General features: G+C 34.7%; 2 protein-coding genes across 2 annotated transcripts; both read left to right on the plus strand.

Annotated features, from left to right (window-relative positions):
* Window positions 1-1090: 1090 nt before the first annotated feature.
* On the plus strand, window positions 1091-9395 carry uck2b (uridine-cytidine kinase 2b). The gene is made up of 7 exons (XM_048163417.1): window positions 1091-1308; window positions 3327-3486; window positions 6139-6235; window positions 6333-6475; window positions 7877-7974; window positions 8138-8186; window positions 8275-9395. The coding sequence occupies exons 1-7, from the start codon at window positions 1204-1206 to the stop codon at window positions 8406-8408; spliced, it is 786 nt and encodes a 261-aa protein (XP_048019374.1). The 5' UTR covers window positions 1091-1203; the 3' UTR covers window positions 8409-9395.
* Window positions 9396-9410: 15 nt separating this feature from the next.
* czib (CXXC motif containing zinc binding protein) lies at window positions 9411-13170 on the plus strand. Its single transcript, XM_048163418.1, has 8 exons — window positions 9411-9547; window positions 9634-9717; window positions 9960-10016; window positions 10614-10695; window positions 10862-10893; window positions 11961-12038; window positions 12759-12824; window positions 12902-13170. The coding sequence occupies exons 1-8, from the start codon at window positions 9542-9544 to the stop codon at window positions 12977-12979; spliced, it is 483 nt and encodes a 160-aa protein (XP_048019375.1). The 5' UTR covers window positions 9411-9541; the 3' UTR covers window positions 12980-13170.
* The last annotated feature ends 1708 nt before the right edge of the window (window positions 13171-14878 follow it).

A 14878-nucleotide genomic window follows, 5' to 3' on the forward strand; every position in this document is an offset into this window, starting at 1 on the left:
TCTACCACCCTGTATTCTTTCAGTTTATCTACAATATAAGACCCATTTGTATTATTCACTTATTATTTTTTTTACTTTTTCCATGTCAGAATGCCAAGATGTCATCGGAATACCCCCCAGTGGATGTACGCAAAGACATAATTGCACATTTACCAGTAAAGACGAAGAAAGGACGCTGTAGACACTGCAGTAATAGATACACAAACACACTGTAAGTGCAATGTTCGCCTGTGCTTCTCAGATGAAAAAAGTTTAGGGACAGTCTTAGGGACTATCACTGTAAAACACAGACTTCATTCAAACCACATTGAAAGTGATAGAAGAAAAAGTTTTATAAATACATTTTTTTCAATATTTTTATTAATAAATGCTTATTCATAAAAAATAGGATTGTTGTGTGATTATTACTCATGATATATACTGTTATGGAGCTATGTAAGCAATCAACCCTGCAAATAAATGCTCTTTATCTGTTCAGACAAAGTGACAAATACAGAAATTCTGCTCCTACCTAGGCCCAACGTTGCAATATTACAACATTTCCCTAAAAACTTACTAAAAAGTAAAAAAAAAAAACTTTATTTTGTACATCAGAGGCCTCCTAAAACAATATCTAAGAAGTCCAAAAAAAAATGTTGCTCTTTTTTTTTTTATATATATATATATTTGGGTTTTACAGGGTTAATGTTCACCTTTTGATTATTATTGTTGCCTCTTAGTAATTATGTGTCTGATTTTTAATTTACAAACTCTTCTGGGTTAATTTTAAGCCAGACATATAATTTTTAATCAATAGTTGAGTTAAATAAAACTAACCAGGTCGGGCAAACATTTAACCCAATCGCTGGGTTAAAACAACTCAATCACTGGGTTTGTCCATTTTCAACCTAACTTGGGTTGTTTTTAACCCAACATTTTTTGGAGTGTACATTCATTCATACATACATATACATACATAGGGTCTTTTTAATCTAAAATGAATCTAAAAAAAAGTAAGTGTAATTGAAATTACATGTCTAAACTGTATTAAACGGTAGAAGGAAGCTTGCAATGTAAGTTCAGCATTATTTTCTTTGTGAGAGCAGTGAGTGAGTGGGACAGTAGGAGGAGCGCTGTCTCTCTCTCTCTCTCTCTGTGTGTGTGTGTGAGTGTGTGTATATTATTAGAATAGCGACACACGCTTATGCTCCGTCCACTGCAAGCATGGCTGGCGACACTGAAACACATCTTCTGGACAGAGAGGAGAACGGCCACACCGTCCGACAGCCTTTCCTCATCGGTGTGTCTGGAGGCACCGCCAGTGGAAAGGTTTGAGCTTTATGAGTGTTTATCAGTAATAAGCGTAACGTTACAGACTCCGCTATTGTCATGTAGGTTAACTGGGTTTTCAATGACGCCGGTGCCTCCAGCGACCGCGTGGCTTTAGTAACTCATAATGAAATATACAATAAAACACATTGAAAATACAGCATCCGCGAATGTAAAAAGTATTTACATGCCCAAAATCTATACACCATATCTAAAACATTTATATATTTTTAGTTATTTGGGAAGTCTTTTGTCTTTCATTACTGGAAACAGTGAGTGAATTTATAGAACGCGAAAATAATTTAAAACAAACTAAACGACAACCCATAAGTTACAGTACCGTTATCCCTTCAAGATGTATCCAGATTTCGTGTTTATCATCGTAATAAATGTCGATAATTTCATGTTTTAACTCCACGTGGCGCAGCATTTTGAATTGTCGCGTTTCATGTTGTCGTTTATTTTTCTGCGAGCGACCTTGAATGTCAAAATTGGATGTTGACGTTTGCTATATGTTTCTCGCCAGACGGTGTTTAAACTGGTTTTTAGTCGCTGTTTAAAAATAAATAAATAAATGTGCCACTTCCTCCACGTAGGCGAACGAAAGTTGCGGGAACGTGACGTCATAACAGCAGAGGATGTTTACACTGGCACAGTGACCCCGTTTTAGTATCAAGCCGTCATTAATCTTCCGCTGACCTTCATATGCAGGAAATTTAACTTCCACCCCTAAAGAATTACAGCCGAGCTTCTGAAATGTCTCTTGAACTCACTTAAAATCTTACTTGCAGTCAAAGTGCGGTTTGTCCACACTTTCTGTTGCCTGGTGCTCACTGGTGTGTGAGGGAATAAACGTTTTCTCACCTGACTATCAAACAAACTTAATAATAACTGACCCAAATTTTAACTGCTTGGCCGATGGATAAAGGCCATGCTTCCCTGCTAAATTTCCTTACATGGGAGATCTGGCCCACCCCCATGGTGTTATACCACACCATAGTTCACAGCACATGTCTGCAGAAACACTAATGAGAAAAGTCTTCTTCATCTACAGTTCAAGTTAAAGGGATAGTTCACCCAGAAATGAAAATATCACCATTTATTCACCTTCATGTCGTGCGAAACACAAAAGAAGATATTTTAAAAAATGTTGGTAACCAGACACCTTTGGTGTCCACTGACAGACAACATGAGGCTTCCGCAATTTTAATTTTTTGTGTGAACTGTGAACTGTCCCTTTAACACTGTAAAGCCTGACAAATGGAAGTTTATTGAACCTTTTTTTTTTTAAATTGATACATATGGCTCATACTTGATTTAAAAACACCTCAGATTTTATCCAGAGGCCCAAACTGAGCAAAAACGTGCAATTTGATGCAGTTGCTGATATTTATATGGCCAAAAAGTAAGATGAAATAGCTTGTAATAAAATCAATGACATCTTTACAAAAGTATAGCAGACTATTTGAATAAAATGCATATAAATATCAGTTGTCGCTCCATATCTCCTAATAATTCATCTTAGAAAGATATTTAAATGATTGGTTTTATGATCAAAGCTCTGTAGTTTTTGTGGGGGCAAAACATATAATGCAATGCAATACAGTAATTCTTGAGAGAACCTTCATCAAAAGCCTGTTGTAACATATTTGATACATTTTAACATAAAATGTTGTTAATCAAGTAAACCTAAGTTGCTTTAATCCAATAAGTATTTATCTTGAAATATTATTAACAACATAAAATGTATTCTTATGTTTACTTTATGAAAAGTCACCACAACTTGAAGGTGGACATTTTTAGAATGATACTAAAATGCCTTTTATTAACTAAAAAAGGATAAACTATCAATCAGACAACAGAAAGTAGATTGTGTACTACAGGTTCTTTGGTAAATTTTGATCATGTTGATAATTTGCTCATCAAATATGAGACTTTATAGGGTTAATAATACAAACACTGTGGCTTTAGGATGTGTATATGTGAAGAGTTTAGCACTTACTAAGTCCTGTCTTCAGTCTTCAGTATGTGAGAAGATCATGGAGCTGTTGGGCCAGAATAAAATTGACCGTCATCAGCGGCAGGTGGTCATCCTCAGTCAAGACAGCTTTTACAGGGAGCTCACACCTGAACAGAAGGCCAAAGCACTCAAGGGACAGTTTAACTTCGATCACCCAGGTACTGTCTGAGGTCTGAGGGCTCAACTTGCTCATCTGTAACATTCATTTTGTTCTAAAACCTTTTTTCTTCTTCTGTGGAGCATAAAAACACCATAAAGAGCCTGATATACTTGCGGACGAAGTTCGAAATACGTGAGCAGCAGAATAATGTTAACGAACATCCTGAAGCCGTCCACGCTACTAACAATGGCATTTGGATGAATTTGTAAATATATACCGTGCGCTTTCCTTTCAATAGCAAAATAAATGCAACAAAAATGACAGTGGTGAGAAAACAGCAGTTAAGAAAGCATCTGATCATAGCAATGTGGATATGTTTGAACCTGTTCTGCAATTCGCCACTCCAGTAAAATCACGTCACGTTTATTTATATTAGGGGTGGGAATCTTTTGGAATCTCACAATTCGATTTAAAATCGATTCTTGGGGTCAGGATTCCATTAAAAATTTTCATTTTTGGATGAACTTTGGATGTTTAGAATGTCGATTTTTGAAATTTATGAATCGATTTGAATCGTTAGAAGGTTGAATTGATTTTTTTTTTTTTTTTTTTTTTTTCACCCCTAATCTATATAGCACTTTATACAAATAGATCAGTGTTTCTCAACCAGGGGTCCGTGGACCCCTAGTGGTCCTTGACGTAATGCCAGGGGGTCCTTATAAAATATCTGAATATGAATATTTGTATATTTTGACATTTGACATGTTCCCATAAAAGAAGAAGATAATATATGTATAGTATAACTGACGATATGACTGAATATTGGACAAGTCAACTAACGTAGTAGTAAATTATACTTGATTGCATTTGGTCATCACAAAGACATTAACCCTCTGGAGTCTGAGGCTGATTTGGGGCCTGGAGAAGTTTTGACATGCCCTGACATTTGTGCTTTTTTCAGTTGTTCATAAACATATTAATGACACAAGTGTCATTACACTGTATTCAGCACAAACTAGGCTACCATAATATGTGAGGAACATGTGTGTACATGTTTGTGTTTTTGAAGGAATAACGTTTATGCGTGGTTACTGAAAAAACAAAAAACTTAAGTCACTGATATAAGGCCAATAAAAGTATATTAAATCTGTGTTCACAAGACTTTTGGGTATTGAAGGTTGTAGACTAGAGTTTTTGCTTCAAAATTATGTAAAAATTATGCTGACTACTCTTTCATTTATAACAATATACTGATTTAGTTTTTGTAAGACACTTTTTGCCAAGAAACACGGTATGCGAGGAGGCGTGAATCTCCATGAATAATGGCTCATTCTCACCTGTGAAGACAAAAGAATTGAATAGTAATGACCTGAAAAGACTTGCATATTAATGAGGCATTTCAGTCAGGTAGGCTGTGAAAAAAAACTTCTGTGATGTCTCAAGCTCATCATGATATATGAAACATACAGAAAAATTTTATTACAATATAAAATAATGGTTTTATATTATACTTTAAAATATAATGTATTTCTGTGATGCAAAGAGTCTGAATATAGGCTTTTAGTTTAAAAGCATGCACATTTGGAGAAATATAGGATTCTCATATGTTTATGTCAATTTTCTATACAGAGGAGTTATTTTTTATTTAATATTCATTGTTATCTCTATGAGCGCTGGTGTTTGCAATTCATACTGCAGCCGGAGGGCGCTCTGTGCATTTTAGTCCACAAATTCACCTAAGAAGAAGACGATATTCCATGAATGGTGTTTACCAATTCATACTACAGCCGGAGGGCGCTAAAGAAACAAAAACTCACTTAAAACTTATCAATAGAAGAAAACAAACAGGAATTTACTGAATGTCTTCCAGAGATCGCTAACCATGGCTTTTTCATCCAGATAAACAATTTTCAAGGCAATAAATACACGATTGAGATGATGAATGCATGTGTTGTCTCTGAATTTGCCTGTGAATAGCGCTCCCTCCGTGGGCGTGGCCGCATTAGTGGGTAATGAGCTGAATCACGGACTTCTGACATGGCTCTCTTTTCATACAGATTACATAAACACAGAATGTTTGTTTTCGATTTGACTTGCACGATTTAAAACCTGACATTTCAACGTTTTGTTAGACATAAGTATGAATTTTTTGTGATTAGTATTCACTAAGTTACACTTCATTTTCTGAGAACTATCAGATTGGACTTCGTTCAGAGGGAGATGAGAGATCACGCATCATGTTAGTTTTCTTTATTTTACAAAAAGCACAACATTTTGTTTTTACTCTGAGTGTATACAAATAAAAGGAGATATTCTATAGTTTCAATTGATGTATTACTTATGTCTCTATGACAAAAAATGACAGAGTATTTTAAGTCTGTTTTGCTGCAATGTGAAAAAAACCCTGCAAAACGCGCCGGCGCGTTTTTAGACCTCAGAGTGTTAATGATACCAATGAGCCAATATTATTCTGGGGTCCTTGAGGATGGTTCTAAATATGAAGGGGGGTCCATTACTCAAAAAAGTTTGAGATTCACTGCAATAGACACACCTACCTATTACATAATCACCGCCACAGACTGATGGTAGTTTGAAGGTGTTTACCAGCCAGAGTGAACCTTTCCGGAAAGTTCACTTTGGCAAGCTTTTTATGACTAGCTTCTTATTGAATAGAGAATAATCTGTTCATCACTGTTTCCATAATTCATAGATGCTTTCGACAGTGAGCTCATCATGAAGACTCTGCGTGACATCATTCAGGGGAACACTGTGCACATCCCAGTTTATGACTTTGTTACCCATTCCAGGTCAGCGCTGTTTTCCCTGTCCTTTCTTAAGGTGCTGTTTTGGGTGTTCTGATGAGGTAATAACTGCTGAATCACATGTTCTCCAAACCTCTTACAGGAAGGATGAGTTTGTGACTGTGTATCCAGCAGATGTGGTTCTCTTTGAGGGGATTCTCATGTTCTACTCACAAGAGATTCGAGATCTGTTCCAAATGAAGCTGTTTGTGGACACAGACCCAGACACGCGACTCTCGCGAAGAGGTAGATGCATTGTGCGACATTTTCATTGATTCATTTTTTGGAACAATTTCTTTTGGTTTCGGTATTGCTTTTGTTTTTCCTCCACTTAGTAGAATAGCGTTTTAATTGATAGCGGGAGTAGTGTTGTCAAAAATATTGATACTGAAATATCTGAAACAGTTCCAATACTCTTTTTGCAGTATCGATACACTGATACCAGCTGTGCGTTCTTAGACTCTCTCTTCTCTCTGACGGCGTACTGACACATTTGTCTCCTCACTCACTCGTCTCACTTGGTTTAATAGAGCTTGTATTGCACATAATTTTAGTCATTCCCCCAGGTTTCGTGCTCACACCAAAAGCATGTGCACCACTAATATATGTCGCGCGCACATAAAGCTGCCTCTCAAACAGCTCGTGAGTACCAAATTGAGTTCTTTTTCATGGCTTTTTTGAATAAACGTCAAATACATACAAAATTATGTCAAAATGTCCATCTTGCAGAGTGTTCAGGCTAATACATTCAGTTTTGAAACGTAAATAGTTGAGAGAAATCACATGTTTTGTAGCAGTACACTGGATTGCATAAGCTCTTAAAGTGACAGCAGCCTAATAAACCTGCCTCTCTCTGTCATGTTCATCAAAGAATAAAAGACAAAGAGAAAATCACTCGCTGCTCTTGATTGAATAACTTTTGTAACTTTAATTGTAAGCATTAATCTGTATTTAATTTTTACAATGAAAACTATCCAGCGTTAATTTACATTTGATTACTTTCATTCCTGTTTTTTTTATTTATTTATTTTTTTCCCCTGAATAAGCTACTACTGTTAGACCTACCTGAAAAACTTAAAGCAATGTTTTATTTTATTTGTCTCTTTATTTTTATATTTGTTATTATTTGCTATTTGTTCTTTTATTACTGACTCTTGTTCTTTTATTACTGACCCTGTTCTGTGTGTAAGCTATTACAACAAAGTTACCGAAAATTATGAGATAACAAATTATCTGTATGGCAGTGTATATGGCGTTTCCCCATGGCATCAAAAATAGTATTGAATGACGATATTTTTCAAGGTATCGAATCGAAGTTGGAAATTCCAGTGTCATAAGTGGGAGTGATCTAAGTGGGAGTGATTTTCACTGTGAAGAACTGTTTTTTTTTTTTTAAATAAATAAATATAATATATATATATATATATATATATATATATATATATATATATATATATATATATATATATATATATATATATATATATATATATATATATATATATATATATATATATATATATATATATATATATATATATATATATATATATATATATATATATATATATATATATATATATATATATATATATATATATATCAACTACCAAAGACTAATCATGTGTATTTTCTTGTTTCTCTCAGTGTTACGGGACATCAGCGAGAGAGGCAGAGAGTTGGAGCAGGTTCTGAACCAGTACATCACCTTTGTAAAGCCAGCCTTTGAGGAGTTCTGTCTTCCTGTGAGTATCTTCATAAATGTCTTCCTAAATCCGAGTCTGACTGCACTGTATTGTCAGGACGGGTATCATTTATACTAACTTGATACCTTCCATGTTCCATCTGCTTTCTCACTGTTACTCTTTTCTTTATGCCCTAAATTGTCTTTAACATTTATTTATGCAGACCAAAAAGTATGCGGACGTCATCATCCCCCGAGGAGCAGACAATCTCGGTAGGATTATGAGAGCTAGTTTATCTTTTTAATGCACACAGTGGTGAGAGATTTAACTTGATGTCATTTTATTTCCATTTCTCTCTAGTGGCTATTAATCTGATTGTGCAGCATATTCAGGATATCCTGAACGGAGGATTCACCAAACGACAGAACGGTTTACAGAACGGCCACGGGACACCCAGACAAAGACGGGCATCTGAGTCGAGTAGACCTCACTGACCTCACTGTGACCCTTCCCTCCATTGAGGAGAAAGGTGGAACTGAATAACAGTGGCATCCCTTTGAGAATAAGGGGATGCATGAGCTGAAATGCCTTTATTGTTGTCACTATTATTTGAATTCGAAATGTTGTTGTTGTTGTTGTTGTTGTTGTGGATAATTGTTTGCTTTTTCAGAGGGTTTTGAAGGTGCTGTATGTTTTTTGGAAGATTTGATTGCACACTCAACCTGTCCTGTCAGTGTCTATCTGCTTTCTCAGCTACTCAGAAAATAAATGAATAGTATGGAATGTTTGTAGAGACAACGTTGATCACAGTGCGGTTAGCACACATACTTGAAGTCAGAGCTCAGGTTGGGTGGGTTGTTCCATCCACAAAGAAAAAAACCCCTGCTACCTCATATTTGAGGCCCTTTTATGTGTGTGAGTGAAGAGATGTGTGATTTCGTAAAGACAGCAATATGGTACACTAGCATTTTATATTCTGTCATATTTTTTTTAAATCTTTCTAGTTTAATCGAATCTCAATGTTGTTACATTGTTTTTGTAATTGTAGTGTTTTGTACATATAACATGGCACAACTTGATTTAAAGTGTTAGCAGAAATGGTTTTTGCCCACAATATTGCCACTCAGTGTGCATAGTTTAAGATTTTATGCCAATTATACCAGTAATAATAGTTTACCTGATTCCCAATTACTAGAATTTGATGTAAAACCAGATAAAATCAGGGATTACAGTCAGATATGTTGGTCTTTGTAACATAAAATACCTCAGACACTGTTATTAACATCAAGAGATTGATTGCTTGAACTTTACTTTAGTAACCCTGTGCGCACTACTTCAGTGAGCTTGTGTGCTTCCTTTCCCCTTCAAGCCTTTGTGCCACGTATTTTTTAAGAATTTATCACCAGATGAATTATTTATATCTGGTTTTGCTGATGAATAATTCATTACGTTGTGGTGGAATAAAATTATAAAACTATAAACTGTTTCTCGTTCTTTGTACCCCTCTTTTACATCGTTTCATACATGTAATACCACACATGTCCGCTAGGCGGAGCTGCTGTCGCGGCATCTGTCGCAGTCTTTATACGCAATTGGATGACGTTTAGCAACAGAGGCGTGGCTCAATATGGGGGTATGAGCGAAAGCAGCAGCGCATACTTGCATTTGATAGAAAACCAATAAATTGCAACTTTTCTAACTTATTTTCTTTTTCTATAGAAATTTGGGTTGCAGTTTAAAGCGACTTTGGAGAATGTAACAAACGTGAGGCCGGTGGGGGATGATTTCCGCTGGTATTTAAAGGTAAAGTGTGTTCAGGTCGCTGCTAGTGTGACAGGCTGTCAGTTAAACAGTGGATTTGCTTACAGTAAGTTAGTTGCTAACTGTTTTTATGGAAATTAAAAATTACTAACTTTTCAACATCTATATTATATATTAGAGTCATTTGTAAATGTGATGAATACTGATAATTCTGAATACTGTTAAAGTTGGCAGTGGCCATATGATTTAATGACATGTCAAATTACTGATTTCTGTCCTTGCAGCTGAAATGTGGGAATTGTGGTGAGGTGTCGGATAAATGGCAGTACATCACCTTACTGGTAGGTTGCAAAATGTGGGAAATATAACCAATAACTGATCATCTTTCAGTATTATTGCCAGATGTTGACATGCTTTTGTCCAAAGCAAATGAGAGAGAGAGAAAACAAAAACATAAAGGAGCCAGCAATGTTAGCAGTGTTTTTTTTTTTTTTTTATGTAACTGCATTTTATGTCACTTTTATGAGAAATAATAAAAAACAGATTATTGGGGAATCACAATGAAAACGGCATGTTCATTTCCTTTTCAATATTTTGTTGAATACTGTGTTGAATCATGAAAGTTACACTGTTCATTGACATTTAGTGATTTCATTGACTGTTTTCTTTCTGTTTGCAAAAATGCATAAAAAGTCATAGAAAAGTGGCATTTAAAATAAAAAAATTAATGAATGGGTAAAATAGTGATACTACTTTTCAGGGACAATATGAAATGGTTTTCTCAAAATTAGACTTCTCCTCATGTTCCTAACCGATTTCATTTAAAATCTCACTTTCATTCATACAAATACAGTGCACAATTGCACTTGATATTAAATTGCTTTAGTTCATAGAAATAAAGGACTGTATAGTGATTGCCGGCCCTTTCCTCACTTCAGGACAGCATGCCACTGAAAGGAGGACGAGGGAGTGCTAGCATGGTGCAGAAGTGCAAACTGTGTTCTCGGGAAAACTCAATAGGTAACCAACCTACTGGCTACTAAATGTGCCTACATATGGGCCATATCACCAGATAAGTTGCCTCATAATATCTTCTCTATTGGTGTTTTTACATTTTTGCTTGTGCCATGGGTCAAGCGCATATGGATGTCTTACTGAACTTAACTGGGTGTCTTACTGTTTCCAGATATCCTGAGGGACACAATTACACCTTACAATGTAAGTAAGGCAGACAACATTCATTTTGAGGATTGTTTGTTACTTCAAAAGCTGCATTGTACCAAGTGAACGATGCCGTTGCATATGAATATATACAGTTGCATATATTCATGTATTTTTTTTAGCTCATTCATGCTGGTATATGTATTTTCAATAACACTTTACAATAAGGTTTCATTAGTTAACATGAACTAAGAATGAACAACACTTTGACAGCATTTATTAATCTTAATTTCAACATTTACTAATACATTATTAAAATCAAAAGTTGTATTTGTTAACATTAGTTAATGCACTGTGAACTAACATGAACAACTGTATTTTTATTAACATTAAAGGGTTAGTTCACCCAAAAATGAAAATAATGTCATTAATTACTCACCTTCATGTCATTCTAAAACCGTAAGACCTTCGTTCATCTTCAGAACACAAATTAAGATATTGTTGATAAAATCCGATGGCTCAGTGAGGGCTCCATTGCCAGCAATGTTACTATACCTCTCAAGATCCATAAAGGTACTAAAAACATATTTGAAACAGTTCATGTGAGTTCAGTGGTTCAATCTTAATATTAAAAAGCGACAAGAATACTTTTTATGCACCAAAAAAACCCCAAAAATAACGAATTTTCAACAATATCTATATGGGCAGATTTCAAAACACAGCTTCATGAAGCTTCTGAGCTTTATGAATCTTTTGTTTCGTATTAGTGATTCGGATCACCTAACAAACGGCTAAACTGCTGAAATCACGTGACTTTGGCGCTCCGATTCACTGATTTGATTCGTAAAGCTCTGAAGCAGTGTTTTGAAATTGGCCCATATAGATTTCATCAACAATATCTTAATTTGTGTTCCGAAGATGAACGAAGGTCTTACGGGTGTGGAACGACATGAAGGTGAGTAATAAATTACATTATTTTCATTTTTGGGTGAACTAACCCTTTAATAAAGATTATTACATACTGTAACAAATGTATTGCTTATTGTTAGTTCATGTTAGTTAATACTATAATGTTAACAAATGAGATCTTATTGTAAAGTGTTACCATATTTTCTCTCCTGAAGGCAGAAGACAGTGAAAGGTTTAAGACAATGGTGCAGTTTGAGTGTCGAGGCCTGGAACCAGTCGATTTTCAACCTCAGGTGAGATATTCCACATATTCAAGTAGTGTGTGTGTGTGTATATAATCGCCATTCAGAAGGTTGGGGTCATTGTTTTTTAATAAAGAAATTAACACTTTTATTCAGCAAGTATTCAGCAAGTCAATGCAATGTGAACTAACATGAACAAACAATCAACAACTGGGATTTTTATTAAATACTATTAACAAAGTTTAATAAAAACTGTAACTGTTGTTAGTTCATGTGAGTTAATACATTAACTAATATTAACAATTAAGACCTAACTGTGAAGTGTTATCAAGATTTGTGACAAAAAAAATTCTTTCAAATTAATCTTGTTCTTTAGATCGTTCTATTCATCAAAGAATCCTGCTAAAAATGTATCACTGTTTTTAACATTGATAATAATAATAAGCATCTTTCTTGAGCATCAAATCAGCATATTAGAATGATTTCTGAAGGATCATGTGACACTGAAGACTGGAGTAATGATGATGAAAATTCAGCTTTGTGTCACAGGAATAAATTACATTTTTAATGTACATTAAAACATAAAACAGTTAAAGTTGTAATAATATTTCTATGGCATAATATTTGATGGGCATAAGAGACGTCTTTCAAAAACATTTAAAAATCTTACTGACCTTAAACTTTTGAATGATACCCTATATAATTATATAATTGTCAAATGATCTTCAGAAGCTTTACCCTAATCTGAATGAAACACATGTTGCTCTACAGGCTGGTTTTGCTGCTAGCGGAGCGGAGACCACCACCCAGTTCCCTGAAATCAATCTGCAAGAGAAAGTAAGAATTCTCTCAGTACATCACTCCTTTATTCAGTTCATTCAGGAGGTCCCAACACTCTCTTTTACATGTTTCAGGACTGGACAGACTACGACGAGAAAGCCAGTGAGTCTGTGGGGATCTATGAGGTCACTCATCAATTCATCAAGTGCTGAAAAATAAAGAGGCTGGATTGAAAAACAACTGACTGGTTACTGATTGAAGATCAGTTTTAAATTGACTACACCACACTCTTGGTAGTCAGTGCTAACTGGAGTTTGCTAGTTGGTAAATGAACACATTTTTTAATGTGCGAGATGGACGGTAAATTGTTGGTGTAACAATAATAAAGCAAGGATGATTTTTTTTTTTTTTTTTTTTTTGTATGTGTGTTTGTCTGCAGGCATGTGGAAACCAGATTTGCATTTCCTTTCATAAATAGCAGGGCTTGCAAGCCAGCTAACTATTTTTTATAAGGTTTTTTGGTAAAATTATCCAGAAAAGGAAAAGAAGCAGAGAAAATATATTCAGACCATTAAGATATATGGCTAGTAGATTTGCAGTCAATGGGACATTTTAAATTTCTACAAATTATCTGCAAAACAAAGTTTCACTTGACTCAAGTGGTTCTAGCTGAATTAATTACAGAAAAAATTTACAAAACAAAGAAAACTGGGAGATTTTAATGCTTCAATTGTAAGTAGTGCAATAGTGCAGTAAATATTTTGGAAAATAGTGTGAAAATTGATAGTATGATAAATAGTGTCATGGCGTCATCTTCTAACGTGTGTTAACAAAATTACATGGTCTTGAATCTTAAAAGATTTGTATATATATATATATATATATATATATATATATATATATATATATATATAATATTAAGAAATTAATGTTTATAATGGTGTATCTCAAAAACACTATCTACAGAGCCCTGATTTGCTGTCTAGAACAAGCCACACGATATTTACTTAAGTCATACATTATATATCATCATCATATGTTTATAACATATGACTATCTGTTTTAACATTTATTCCTCAAAAGTTACTAGTATAATAATAGTAACTTATCACTACTGAAATAACTACTAATATCTCATACATAGTAATACTAGTAAAACTGAAAAAAGATACTATTGGAATACTACTGCTGCCTAAAGATAGGTAGGCTGCTACTAGTAACATAAAATAGACATCTACTAACTTTTAAAGGGGAAAAAAAAAGGGAATTGTACTTTTTGGATGTACTTGCTTGTGTCCACCTAAAACCAGTAGTCTTAGCTAGTCTTCCAGTCATAGCTGGTTTAACAGGCAGGTTTAAGAGTTTTGGCCACTTCTTTAAACGGTCAGGCTGGGAGACCAGCTGACCAACCAGACCGTCTAAAGAAGTGGCCAAAACTCTTAAAGCATTAGTTCACTTTCAAATGAAAATTTCCTAATAATTTACTCACCCCATGTCATCCAAGATGTTCATGTCTTTCTCTCTTCAGTTGAAAAGAAATTAAGGTTTCTGATGAGAACATTCCAGGATTTTTCTCCATATAGTGGACTTCAATGGAGCCCAAATGGTTGAAGGTCAAAATTACAGTTTCAGTGCAGCTTCAAAGTGTTCTACATGATCCCAGACGAGGAATAAGGTCTTATCTAGAGAAACCATCAGCCATTTTCTTAAAAATAAATAAATAAATAAATAATATAAGTTTTAACAATAAATGCTCATCTTAAACTAGCTCTCTTCTTTTTCTTCTCTATTTGAATTCCAGCAGTGTAGACGCTGCTAAGTGTATTATTGCCTCCACAGGTTAAAGTTTGAACTAATTGTTATATACTTGCACTAGCATATTGTATATGACAATTTAGTTCAAACTTTGACCTGTGGAGGGCAGTAATACACTTAGCAGTGTCTACACTGCTGGAATTCTAATAGAGAAGAAGAGAGCTAGTTCAAGATGAGCATTTATGGTTAAAATGTATAATTTTTTTTACATTTTTTAGAAAATGAGTGATGGTTTCTCTAGATAAGACCCTTATTTCTCGTCTGGGATCGCTGTAAACTGTAATTCTGACCTTCAA

The sequence above is a fragment of the Megalobrama amblycephala genome, linkage group LG17, assembly GCF_018812025.1.
Source record: "Megalobrama amblycephala isolate DHTTF-2021 linkage group LG17, ASM1881202v1, whole genome shotgun sequence".
Classification (NCBI taxonomy): Eukaryota; Metazoa; Chordata; class Actinopteri; order Cypriniformes; family Xenocyprididae; genus Megalobrama; species Megalobrama amblycephala.

Bases quoted from the DNA above. Each gene is read 5' to 3' on its own strand.
- uck2b (XM_048163417.1), top strand. From the start codon at position 1,204: ATGGCTGGCGACACTGAAACACATCTTCTGGACAGAGAGGAGAACGGC. The intron at 3,487-6,138 runs GTACTGTCTGAG...CATAATTCATAG, and splicing joins GTTTAACTTCGATCACCCAG to ATGCTTTCGACAGTGAGCTC. The intron at 7,975-8,137 runs GTGAGTATCTTC...TTATTTATGCAG, and splicing joins TTGAGGAGTTCTGTCTTCCT to ACCAAAAAGTATGCGGACGT.
- czib (XM_048163418.1), top strand. The intron at 9,718-9,959 runs GTAAAGTGTGTT...CTGTCCTTGCAG, and splicing joins ATTTCCGCTGGTATTTAAAG to CTGAAATGTGGGAATTGTGG. The intron at 12,039-12,758 runs GTGAGATATTCC...GTTGCTCTACAG, and splicing joins CAGTCGATTTTCAACCTCAG to GCTGGTTTTGCTGCTAGCGG.